We start from the raw sequence: 13,502 nt of genomic DNA, 5'->3' as shown, positions 1-13,502 counted from the left end.
TCACATGTTCTTATCAACTGCTGGAAATGGCCCACCTTGATTATCACTACAAAAGGTTTTTTACAAAAGGTTTTTTTTCTCTCCTGCTGGTAATAGCTCACCTTACCTGATCACTCTCCTTACAGTGTGTACGGTAACACCCATTGTTTCATGTTCTCTGTGTGTATAAAATCTCCCCACTGTATCTTCTACTGAATGCATCCGATGAAGTGAGCTGTAGCTCACGAAAGCTTATGCTCAAATAAATCTGTTAGTCTCTAAGGTGCCACAAGTCCTCCTTTTCTTTTTATGTATCTATCCTGAAAATGATGATCTTATGACAGGTAACCAGAAGGTTGCATATCTCAGGCTCCTTCCAAGCAGGAGCTAACAGCTGTTTATCTCTCTGTCTACTAACTTGACCATCTGATTTGCTCCTAAGTCCCTTAGTGTCCCCAATTCATACCCCCAGCTTCCCTCCCTCCCCCAGACCCCCTCCCCATCCACCCATCTTCTTTGCCCTTCCGTCCACCCACAATCTGCCCCTCCACCCACTCAGCTCCTTATCCCCCCAGCATCCCTGTCCCTCCTTCCCCACGCCCCCCTCCCTCCCGCTGGAGCGGCGCTCTCGGGGCAAGGTAAAGGCAGGGGCTCTGCACGCACCCTTCGCGCGTGCTCCTTCGGGCCGCCGGGGGAGCTGGAGCAGAAGCCGAGCAAGAGCAGGACGGGCTGTGAGCCGGCTTAGCCCCGCCCGCCTTGGCAACGCTGCCGCCGCGCTGCCTCCCTCTCACTCCTCTCCGCAGCTGCCTCTCCACTCCCAGCCCCGGCGGCTGGGCTGCACAGCGAGGCGCAGAGGCGGCCGTGCCCAGCGGCTTGGGAGGCAGGCGAGGAGGCTCCGCTCTGGAGACAGCCGCGGGCTCGCCCGCAGCAGCAGCAGTAGCTAGAGCCGCTCCCCCAGGCAAAAGGGCATTGCAGCCCGCCGCAGGGGTAGCTAACTCTTCTGGGGAGTATTGCTGTGCTTTCTCCCTACCGGACCCCCGCCCTCTCTCCCCGCGTCCGGCGATTATTTTATAGCGCCGGCTGCCCCGGTCCGCTTGCTCGCTCTGGGGAGCAGTTTGAAACTATTGGAGAGCGCGATCTGCCGGCACTTGTGGATCTTTATGAACCACCCCCAGAAGTCAGTCCCCGCGTTGGTGAAGGGGGCGGGCCCCCTGGCCCCGTTGCGCGGCCGAGCTGTCTGACAAGTAGCTGAAGTTCACGCGGTCCTGTCTGAAGTTGAGATCTCAGAGCAAAGCACACGGAGAAGAGCCGAGGGCGCCCGGGAGGACGACGCTGCAGCCTGCTGTTTTCTTTTCAGCACTTTTCTCCGCTCTTCTGCCCCAAGCCCCGGTGCTCTGTCCGCATGGAGCGGGAGACTGACGAGAGAGACTGCTAAGGTAAGCTGATGGCCTTGTATTTTAAAACCTGCATAAGTGCAAAAAGAGGAGAGCTGGGGAGGATTTGGTCGCAGAAGTAGCGTGAGAGGTCCGCTGAGACTATCCCTGATGCGTTTAACATATGTACAGTTTGCAACCGAAACTTGTTAAGTTGTCCAAACCAAACATAAGCAAAAGGAGAAATTCTGCTGTGCACTAATTGGTTCATAGCGCCCTCTGATGGCTTCAGTCAAATATACACTATGTGGCCGCACTGGTAAGGAGTATACAGTGCACATGGAGTAATAACCAACTTTTGATATATGTTCCCTTAAGGAGAAGAGCCCTAGGAAAAACAGGCTTCACCCTTAGAAGCAGGGCATCTAGTATATGTGCTTGTATGATTTAGGTTCTGTAAAAATAAAGGGTTGAGAAACTTGGGAAAATGTTAATATCTTGACTTTTTTTAAGTGATAAGGAGAATATACAGACACATACTGGAACGATTGTTTGGAAGGGAAGCCTGTTCTTTCTTTCTAATGGAGTATTACAATTGCATTAGTTCACGTGAACTCTGCTAATGTAAAAAGATAAAATAATTTCTCAGGCCTTGCAGTTTCAGACAACTTGGAAAAAGTAAAAATAAAATAGAAACTCGGGTAATGAGTTAATTCTGCTTTGATCCTGAAGCTAATTTAGTGAGCAGACTTTGACAAGCTTGTTCTTTTATTGCTCCTTTATAGCCTTAGCATTTACTGTAGATGAGAACCTGGAAATTCTTTGTGATGCATTTTAAATATTTGTAGAATATATTTTTAGATCTATACTACATCAGAGAACTTTTTTTTTTTTTTTTTGTTTCCACAGAAAGGATCAAATATGCAAAGCCAACAGAAAACGGAAACAGCTCTTTTGGTGGAAAAACACTGGCTTTGTGCCCCGTCCAAGTGTTTTACTTTTACTTCATGATGGGAAGAGTAGAATCATCAGAACCATTGAGACATAGGGTGGATTTCACTAGTTGAAGATGAAATGAAGATAAATAGAAAATGACATGAGAGCATATTGTGTATTTTATGAGTATTCATCCAAACAAACCTTCCACAAATAGACATGAACAGGAATTAGAAATGTTGTATATTTTTCCAGAGAGAGAGAGAGGCTAATGGAGAAATTTTGTTCTTTTCCTCCCCCATTTTCACCCTCTCAAGCCTATGAAGAAGAAAATTTTGTATACAAATGAGAGAACAGGAAGGCTAAGGAGAGTACATTTAACATCTGAGTCTATTGTAGAAAGTACTGAGCATTTCTACTTCAGCAAAAACAAAACATTGTTCTGAATAGCTGTTATGATTTCATCATCAGTGCAGTTTTTTCCTACTCTGGGAATGGCATTTTATCAGAGTGTGAGAGGGAAAGATTTTTGTGTGAATTCAGTTATTTTAAATTCAAGTTTTGGGGTCTTTTGCTTTTCAGCAAAAAAGATACTACGTTTTTTAGTCCCTTGAGTTGTGTAATCAGACTGTGTTTCACATGAAAAATGTAGCGACTTTACCTTCCCTTTAGTTTTATGTGTTATGCTTTACCATTGTAGCTGTGCAAAGGACAGACAGACAAGGCACCTGTGGTTCAACTTTTCAGAAATCCTTTGTTTTGTTTTCCGTACTGTACTTCAGATTGCAAATAGGCTGAGCAGCGAGTCTATCTTATTCTTTTCTTTTTAAGCAGAAATGCCTTAAATGCACACTGTTATATTAGCTGGATCAACATTTAACATCTGAACACTGTGTTTTGTAAAGATGTTTGCTTGAAGGGAAGGAACTGTCTAATGGATCATGGCTCTTATGTTTACAGTACATATTTTATTCCTAGGGTTAGCAATGTTTGCTCTCTCCACTTTTGAAGACTCTGTGAGCAATTACTCTGACTGGGTGACTTTCACAGAAAATATGGATCAGTATGAGAAACAGAAACTGCAAGATTTCAGTGCTGACGAGAAGCTGAAAAAAGCTGTTCTTCATCCAAGCTTATATTTTGATGCTGAAGATATCCAAGCACTGAGGCAAAAGTCTCATACAAGCCACTTACATCTGTTCAGAGCTATCAGAGGTGCAGTAACGGTTATGCTGTCCAACCCATCATACTACCTACCTCCACCCAAGCATGCTGATTTTGCTGCAAAGTGGAATGAGATTTATGGTAACAATCTGCCTCCCTTAGCTTTTTATTGTTTGCTATGCCCGGAAGATAAAGCTGCCTTTGATTTTGTTCTAGAATACATGGACAGAATGGCTGGCTACAAAGACTGGCTGGTTGAGAATGCTCCAGGAGATGAAGTGCCTCTTGGCCACTCCTTAACAGGTTTTGCCACTGCTTTTGACTTCTTATATAGCTCACTGGATAACATCAGAAGACAAAAATATCTAAAGAAGATATGGGTTGTGAGTGAGGAAATGTATGAATATTCAAAAGTCCGCTCATGGGGAAAGCAACTTCTCCATAACCACCAAGCCACTAATATGCTAGCACTGCTCACAGGCGCCCTGGTTACTGGGGTGGACAAAAAGTCTCAGACAAATATTTGGAAACATGCTGTGGTTGATGTGATGGAAAAAACCATGTTTCTGCTCAATCACATTGTAGATGGCTCTTTGGATGAAGGAGTAGCTTATGGCAGTTACACAGCTAAGTCAGTAACCCAATATGTTTTCCTGGCCCAGCGCCATTTTGGTATTAATAACCTAGAAAACAATTGGCTGAAAATGCACTTTTGGTTTTATTATTCCACATTGTTACCAGGTTATCGGAGGACTGTGGGCATAGCAGATTCTAATTATAACTGGTTTTATGGCCCTGAAAGCCAGTTGGTTTTCCTGGATAAATTTGTAATGAAGAATGGAGCTGGCAATTGGCTGGCACAACAGATTAGAAAGCACAGGCCCAAGGATGGCCCAATGGTGCCATCCACTGCACAAAGGTGGAGCACACTTCACACTGAATACATCTGGTATGCTGCAGAACTAACTCCCCAACCTCCCCCTCACTATGGCACTGCTAAGATGCATGTGTTTCCTAACTGGGGGGTTGTTACTTATGGGGCTGGGTTGCCAAATACTCAGACCAACACCTTTGTGTCTTTTAAATCTGGAAAGCTTGGTGGCCGTGCAGTCTATGACATAGTTCACTTTCAGCCATATTCCTGGATTGATGGGTGGAGGAGTTTTAATCCAGGGCATGAACATCCAGATCAGAACTCCTTTACTTTTGCCCCCAATGGACAGGTGTTTGTATCTGAGGCCCTGTATGGACCCAAGTTCAGCCACTTGAATAATGTATTGGTGTTTGCTCCATCTCCTACAAGTCAGTGTAATCAACCTTGGGAGGGACAACTTGGGGAGTGTGCACAGTGGCTTAAGTGGATTGGTGATGAGGTTGGAGACTCAGCTGGGGAGATTATAACAGCCTCTCAGTATGGGGAGATGATGTTTGTGAGTGGTGAGGCAGCATCTGCCTACTCTTCTGCAATGAAACTGAAAAGCGTGTATCGTACTTTGCTACTCCTAAATGCTCAGACATTGCTAGTAGTAGACCATATTGAGAAGGAGAAAGACTCTCCCCTCAGCTCTGTCAGTGCCTTCTTTCATAATCTTGACATTGATTTTAAATATATACCCTATAAGTTTATGAACAAATATAGTGGAGCCATGATGGATGTGTGGGATGCTCACTACAAGATGTTTTGGTTTGATCATCATGGGAGTAGTCCTGTTGCCAGGATACAAGAGGCAGAGCAAGCAGCAGAGTTCAAAAAGCGGTGGACTCAGTTCATAAACGTCACCTTTCCTATGAAAACCACTGTAACAAGAATCGCATATGTGTTCTATGGACCATATGTTAATGTTTCTAACTGCAGATTCATAGATGATTCCAAATATGGAGTTCAAATTTTTCTAAACGTCAACAACAGTGAAAATATTGTCTCCATTGTGACTGAATATCACAGTCTGAGGACAAGGTTCAATTATTTGGGATTTGGTGGCTTTGCCAAGGTAGCTGATCAAAACAAAGTTATCAAATTTGGTCTAGGCACTGAAGCTGTACGAGAGCAGATAACAAATAACAGAGCAATTTTCCCATTTGGATTCAAAATAAATATAATAGCAGGATTAGTTTTAGGCATTAGTTTGGTAATACTGGCTTTTCAGTGGCGGTTTTACATTTCCTTCAGCAAACTGTTGCGCTGGATACTAATACTGGTTATCACACTGTGGTTCATTGAACTGGTGGATGTATGGAGCACTTGCACTCAGCCTATTTGTGCAAAATGGAGCAGTGACATCATAAATGTAGACCCCGATACAGGCAATACAGCCAAACAGTTAGAAGGAAACCCTGTTGTTTTGCCAGATGTTGTAATTACCTCACTTCCCAGTTCCGGGGCAGACATTTTAAAGCAACTTTTTCTTAACAGCAGTGATTTCATATACATCAGGATCCCTACAACTTACCTTGATATCCCTGAAACTGAATTTGAAATGGACTCATTCGTAGATGCATGTGAATGGAAGGCATCTGATATCCAAAGTGGCCGTTTCCGTCTACTCCGAGGCTGGCTCCAATCCCTAGTCCAAGATACAAAACTTCATTTACAAAATATTCATTTACATGAAGCCAGCAGAAGTAAATTAGCTCAGCATCCTCCCTTAAGTAAGGATAAAAAGAGAAGATCCAGAAAGAAAGAGTCTCTGTCAGAACAAAGAAGCACAACAAGAGGAAGATTAGACAAAGATGCTGAATACATTAGGGAACTGAGGAGACACCTTGCCTATTATCCAAATGCACGTCCTGTGCTTAGTTTAAGTAGTGGGAGCTGGACATTAAAGCTTCCTTTCTTTCAAGAAATCATAGGTCCCTCAATGAGGGCACTGTATGTAGTAAGGGACCCTCGGGCATGGATCTACTCAATGTTGTATAAAAGTAAACCAAGCCTTTACTCTTTGAAAAATGTTCCACAGCACTTAGCTATGCTGTTTAAAGTGGAAGGCGGGAAAGAGAAGTGTGGTTTAAATTCAGGCTATGCCTTTGAATATGAATCACTGAGGGAAGAACTCTTGGATTCTAGGTCAAATGCAGTTTCTGTGCTGTCCCATTTGTGGCTAGCAAACACAGCAGCAGCGCTGCGAGTAAACGGGGATCTGCTGCAGGCAAATTATCAGCTGGTCAAGTTTGAAGATATTGTGAGCTCTCCTCAGAAGACAGCTGAAGCAATTTATGCTTTCCTTGGTATTCCTCTGTCTCCTGCTAGCTTAAACCAAATATTGTTTGCCACCTCCACCAATCTTTTCTACCTTCCTTATGAAGGTGAAATATCACCAACTAGTATTCATGCCTGGGAACAAAATATGCCTATTGAAGAAGTTAGACTGGTTGAGGACATCTGCTGTACCTTGATGGACCGCTTAGGATACCCAAAGTTTACAGTTTAAGTGCTGCAGGTCAGCAGTAGTTTGCACTAATGATCCCCAACTCCTCATTGTGTGAATAAGAATTAGAGAAGTTTGTTTATTCTTGTAAAATGTGTGTACAGTCTGTTACATGCAGAAAGATTTATTTAAAAAAAACAGATATTTGTTCTAGCTGGATTTTAAAAAAACAAAAACTTATAACTACTTTTGCTGCCTTTAAAATAAAGCTGTGTGAACCTTTACAAATCTGCCAGCTGGGGAATGGATAGGTCAAGGGATTGGTAATAAACTATGGAGCCTTGCACTTCCAGGTGAACAATTTGACTCCAGCTCAAGTGGGTAGTTGCCTAAAGTAGTTACCATCTGAAGACTGTTTAGTAACCTACATGAAATGAGTTGGTGGTCTCAGCCCAGTTCGTAATGGCAGTGCCCTTGGGATCAGATTTGCAGGTATGTTCTGGCCACTTGCTACTCCAATGGTGCAAAGTAGCCATACACTCAGTAAAACTGGGGTCTAAATCTGTTGTTCATCACTTGTGTTGGCGTACTGGAAAATCTGGCTCCTTATTAGCCGTCTCAGCAGACAGGCCAAGGACTGACGAGACATAGCAACTGAATGACATGTGATATGGTTCCTCCACGTCAGAACTGAGGCACTTTGGTAGGGTTTTATGAGAATGTGTTCTTGCTGTAACCATTCTGTAGATAAAGAGAAGACTTCAGTCTCCAGTTCCATCAATCTGGCACCTTCTGTGAGCACTAAATGAACTTTGGGGATGGGGGGAGAGGGGAACCATCACAAGAAATCCACAAAACCCCATAAATCTATCAGTTAAATATTAGCTGGGAGGTTCCTAAAGGATCCTGTGAAACTCCGACATTGTTCCACCATACTAAACTGCCCCTGGATTTTCAAAGCTGCTAATGCCCTTGCTACTGATGCTACTGCTCTGTGCAGCTCCTCTTGGCTAAGAGAAGCTGAAGGAACTTCCTCTTTCTCAATAAGACTCCTCCATGTTTCTTCATTTGTTGTAACACATTATGGAGTCTCTTCTCTTTTTAACTGACCACTGTGCATAACTCTCACTTAATCCAGTGGCAAAGGTGTAGGAGTTCCTGTCAATGCAAACATTTGATGTCGTCATCTTCAGTGGTAATATATTAATATCTGGATCAGGTGGGAATGTAGTGATTAGAGCCCAAATAAATCTCCAGACCTGTGTTTCATCGAGAGATGATTAGCTTTTCTGTATATTGGATCTGCCAGCAACATTTTATGGCTGGTCAAGGTTGCTCTTTGTGTTGAGTCACTTCAAAGAGGTTTCTCTCACCTACTCCAAGCTTGGATGACAATCTCAGTAATTTTTTTCCAACATCTGATTATTTTAAGATATGATCCTCATTTCTTTAAATCTGCACTGAAATGTCACATTGATTGGGAAATAAACACCCTTTGTTGGGTGAATATTTGCTTTTGGTAATATCTTTGTCATGCTGCTCTTGTGGTTGTTCCTTGAGCCATATTTTTTTTTCTTTTCACAATGTTCTTTAAAAAAAAAAAAAAAGACAATGTTGAAAGTCTCCTAATTTATCTTACTCAGCGTTCTTTTGAAATGCACACATACTGTAAATGTCTGTAGATGTGTAAATCAAACTATAGATTATGTCGGAGACATCTGCTTCCTTTACCAAATGTTTTGGGTTTTTTTCCCCCCCGTTACAAATGAAGTTGTCATGAAATGTGCTTAGTTTTGTTTGTAGGAGCTGGAATCAGAGTTTTGTGCTATTATATTGAAATATAACAGTAGAGTAATTACCATAGATTTGGGTGACAAGCGTTAGGCAATGTCAAGATGTAATGAGTTTTTCTCTACAGATTGCAATCCTCTTGCTGATGTTTAATATTAACATCTTGCTGATGTTCTCCCCTTTTTCTTTCTGTCCCTCCCCCCCCCCACACACCCACACAGATTTTTGCACCCTCTGCATCATTTTGTGATCTCTTCTTCTGACCTAGATAAAAGTGACTGTTTCTCAGCCATTCATTATTATGTCAAAATGTGCCTCTAGTGTGATAAAGCTGTTGATATGTTGCAGTCTCACTAACCATAATTTGGCTGTCACTTTCCTTTGATTATAATAGGATCTCGGAGTTGCTTTTTCCCTTCTTTTCTGGGACTTACCTCTGGCTAGGTAGAATGTCATGTTAAAAGAAATATTAAAGTTTGTTAATGTACACTAACATGTCAGTGAAATTTTGGATCCCGACTATCATTTTCTCAAATTAGTTTTTTTCTCTCTCTCTCTCTGTTATCAGTCATATGTAAAATTGTTGCCAACACCATTGCTTTTATTTGACAGACTAAGTCAGAACATTTGCTTTTCTTCCCAGGATTTGTGATCTTGAATCAGAACAAATAGAAGGGCTTTCCTCTGTCCTCTGTTTTAGGACTGCTCAAAGTAAGACTCAGGATTGACTGCATTTTGGGAGAAGTAGGAAAGAATCTCTTCTTTATATAAAAATCTCTTCTTGATAGTGCTGCATGAAAGGCTACAAATAGATTTTTAAACCAGCTCTTTTTGAGGGGCTGAGGTGAAAAGGGGGACACTCATGTATCAATAGGTCGTCCCTGAGGCTTTCAGCATATGGGGTTATCTCATGCCTTTTGGCCGATAGTACATGTCACTACTATAATTTATTCTGGCATACACAAGATTTAGGACCTAGTTAACCACTATCTTGCATCTTCTGAAATTAAAGCAACTATAATGTGCTCCCGTTCAGGTTTGGTAACGTTTTATACCCCTTTATACAGATGTAATTGACTCCACTAGGTGCACGACTGGGGAGAATTAGATTATTTGTTCCCAGATCTTTTTTGGAAAGAGAATTATATCAAAAGCACAAAAATTAAAAGAAAAACGAAAAAGAATGAATCTAGAGAAAGTAATGACTGAAAGCCATAGTCCTAAAGTTTCAAAATTCTAATTTCATGCATTATGGGAGCTTAAGATAAAACAATATCATATAGTCTAAGGAAACTGAGCACCTGGTGCTTTTGCTTCAGAACTGCTAACAAAGAACCCTATGACAGAGAACATTTCTACTTGCTGGGAAGGAAAGAGCATATGTCAACTACACCACAAAGGACTATGTATAAAAGTAGCTTATGGGACTGGATTAATCTCACAAAAGGAAAGAATATCAGAGCAATTGAGGCTCTGTAGTGTTGTGGGGGCCTAATTTCTATAGTACACTTAACACAAACAAAAATCCAGAAATCCCAGGACAGCAGATTTGAATTTTTATTTTTTAGTCTGTCTACAATTAAAATATTACTAAAAATGCAGGGTCCCAGAGCTTCGTACAGATCCTGTTCAAACCTGCTTTCGCATGTATCATGCCTCCATAGTCCAGTGGGTTCACCAATTTTTCAGTCCAGTCATACAAAAAATATCCATTGACTTCAAATTGTGTGACCTGTGAATGAAAAGAGTGCAGGATCAAAGTGTAATCAAATGTGTCTAAATTTATGTGAAGTCACCTGCATAACAGTTTATGGATTTTGGTAGCATTTTAGAAACTGCACACTATAATTAGAGCTGGTTTGGAAAAAAAAAAGTCTGTCAGTTTTTTGTTTTAACAGAAAATAGCTTTTCAACGCAGTGGAAACGTTCATTCAAATATACCTGTTTTCATGAGATAAATGAGTTTTTAATCAGAAAACCTTAAACTGAAAACAAAATACTGGTTTGACAAAAACATGACAAATTGTTTTGAACAAAGTTGATAACTCCCCCCTCCCTCCATTTTTGTCTAAATTTGGACAAAAATCAGGAGAAAAATTCCAGTCAGCTCTCCCTACAATTCAAATGTGCATTCAGTTGGCTCTCAGACTCTGTTCTGTTGCCTCTGTATAACTCTGCTGAAACATAGCCAAGTTGCATTGGTGTAAGTGAAAGCAAAACTTGGCCCACTGTTTGACCAAGTGTTCCAAAATTAGGCTTCCAGGCTTTGACAGCTGCCCTATCTTTTAATCATTCTGTTATGCCCAGGGACAGATGAGAAGATGGAAAAATAATAAGGTACATCAATCTATTGTTTTAGGTTGAAAAAATCAATACTTTGAAAATTATCTTTTAATTAACAGCTATTTATAAGTAAAATAAGCTATGGGAGGCCTGAAATCTGATAGTATGGCAACTCTCCAGCTACTTTTAATTTAAAATAGATCTGCTGTTAAATTTTAAATGATTTCTTAGTTAATTACATGACGCCATGACCACAATAAGTACTTCTCAGAGGATATGTCTATGCTGTTGCTGGGAGTGTGCCTCCCAGCTCAGATAGGAAGCGACACATTAGCTTACCTCCAGCTAGTATGCTAAAAATAGGAGTATGAACATTGCGGCGTGAACTAGCCACCCACATCCAAGCCTGGCTGACCCCCTGGATGCAAGCTCAGGTAACTAGCCCAAGCTGCCACCCTTACTGCAATATCCACGCTGTTATTTTTAGCATGCTAGCTCAAGCTGAGTTAGCATGTATTTGTTTATCTTGGCTGGGAGGCATTCTCTCAGCTGCAGTGTAGACATACCAAGCAGGTCTCTCAATCAAGTGAACGTTGAATACTTTTGTACTGAAATTCTAGGCCAGAACCCTCAATGTATAAAAATCTAAGTTAACAGGCAGGGCAAGCAGAGAGCTGGGAAAAATATGTACACTAGTTAGGAGAATGCCCACTGCAAACCCATATCTGAGACCTGTGTGTATGTTTCATTTAGGAATTAAATAGAAGGAGGTATTAGGGGAAGTAGGACTAGATAATCCAGGGAATTGGTAATGGGTAGGAACCTTTCTTTGGTATGTCACTGGTTTGAGTCTAGCTATATGTCATTACAGACCTATGGTCATTACCTTATTGACCAAATCTTGTTGACTTACCCATACAAATAGTGCCATTGACTTCAGTGGAAGTACATGGATGAGGAAGGTGAGTGGGATTTACACAGACTGTATCAGGATTCAATGCCAAGACTATAACAGGGTTAAAAAAAAAACTGGATAAATTCATGGAGGAAAGGTCCATCAGTGGCTATGAGCCAGGATGGGCAGGGATGGTGTCCCTAGCCTCTGTTTGCCAGAAGCTGGGAATGGGCAACAGGGGTGGATCACTTGATCACCTGTTCTGTTCAGTCCCATTCTGGCATTTGCTACTGTTGGAAGACAGGATACTGGGCTAGAAGGACCTGTGGTCTGACCCAGTATGGCCATTCTTACGTAGTTAAATGAGTTGGTGGACTCAGTATTGTTACTGACAGTTTGTAATCATATTACGAAAACAACCATCACAATTGGCATCCTTTTTAATAGCCTCAATATTTTTCCACTGGCAGATCATGGATACAGGACTTCAGTACCCTGCTATCATTCTGGCACCTTTCACTAGTACTAACATTCAAATGCTCATCCAAACCATCCTCAGTCCTTTAAGATGCCACTTTTCCAGAAAATTAACCTGGGTCAAATTTCAATATTTCCATGTATAAATGTATTCAGCTTCCATAAAGACACAGACTTTTTCCACAGAAATAAATTTTACTCATTATAAACAGTCTTTTACTTTCACTCATGCACAGACAGCCAAAAAAAAAAAAAAAAAAAGTAAGGTGAAAGCTTTTGTCAAAATGACATTGATGCAGACATGAGATTTCACCTACTGTAATGATAACTTATTTCCACGGTTCTATTCATGGATCAGATTGAATTTTCATTTTAAACAGAAAATTTTAATATTTCACTATTTATTGCCTTGAGATGATGTGAAAAATGACATCCAGGAGACAGCTGGATCCTTAGGGGACTATAAGTTATTTCTAATATTATGGTCTTGTTACTGTGATTTTCTTGGTTAATATGACCAGGTGTAATAACCTTTTGAAATTCTGCAGTATCTGTACTCAAAACATTTGCCTTAGGCAATTCATGATCAAGGGTAAAAGTACGGTCCCGATATATTTGGCAAACAAGTAAAGAGCACTGGTGTGAGTAACCTGTTTGTTGTTGTTATTTGGAAATAAACTTAAAATATTTTTGTAATTGAATTTGTGACACTTATTTTTAAGAAAGAACTCACTGAAATTAGTTTTTAAAAATACCTTCACCAAGAAGCATACATAACTAACCAAAACAAGCACATTATCTTATCATCATAGCCCTGGCCTTCCCTTTCTCCCGAGTTTGTTTTGGCCCCAATTCAGAACACCACTTAAACATGTGTTTAAGTACACCATTAATCAGGGTGCTTTCCTGAATCGGGGTCTGTGTAGGCCTAGGCATAGTCTCAATGAATTCAGCCTCATTCCACTTACAGGTGTAAAATTGCAGATGTTCATAAGTGGAGGATCAGGGCCTTATATTGTAAAGTGTTTGGAGCATGGACTGTGAGTTGAAATCCTGGCTTATTGAACTCAATGGGGCCAAAATTTCATAAAGTGTTTTCTGTCTGGAAAGGGCCATGCAAAATGATGGTACTAATAATAATACCTAGCTCTTATATAACGTATTTCATTGGTAGATTTCAAAGTGCTACACAAAAAAGGTAAGCTTTCTTATCCTACAGAAGCGGGAAACTGAGGCTCA

At 41.1% G+C, this 13,502-nt stretch overlaps 1 protein-coding gene across 1 annotated transcript; it reads left to right on the top strand.

Moving 5' to 3' along the window:
- The first annotated feature begins 788 nt into the window (after nucleotides 1-788).
- DSEL (dermatan sulfate epimerase like) lies at nucleotides 789-12,911 on the top strand. Its single transcript, XM_073331706.1, has 2 exons — nucleotides 789-1,415; nucleotides 2,262-12,911. The coding sequence occupies exon 2, from the start codon at nucleotides 3,230-3,232 to the stop codon at nucleotides 6,878-6,880; it is 3,651 nt and encodes a 1,216-aa protein (XP_073187807.1). The 5' UTR covers nucleotides 789-1,415; nucleotides 2,262-3,229; the 3' UTR covers nucleotides 6,881-12,911.
- Nucleotides 12,912-13,502: the final 591 nt, after the last annotated feature.

This window comes from Lepidochelys kempii, chromosome 2 (assembly GCF_965140285.1).
Source record: "Lepidochelys kempii isolate rLepKem1 chromosome 2, rLepKem1.hap1, whole genome shotgun sequence".
Classification (NCBI taxonomy): Eukaryota; Metazoa; Chordata; order Testudines; family Cheloniidae; genus Lepidochelys; species Lepidochelys kempii.
Note: the sequence above shows the minus strand (reverse complement) of the source record. Positions and strands in the feature narration are given on the sequence as shown.

What these genes read in the sequence shown, in the direction of transcription:
- DSEL (XM_073331706.1), top strand. Translation starts at nt 3,230, where the DNA reads ATGGCTCTTATGTTTACAGTACATATTTTATTCCTAGGGTTAGCAATG.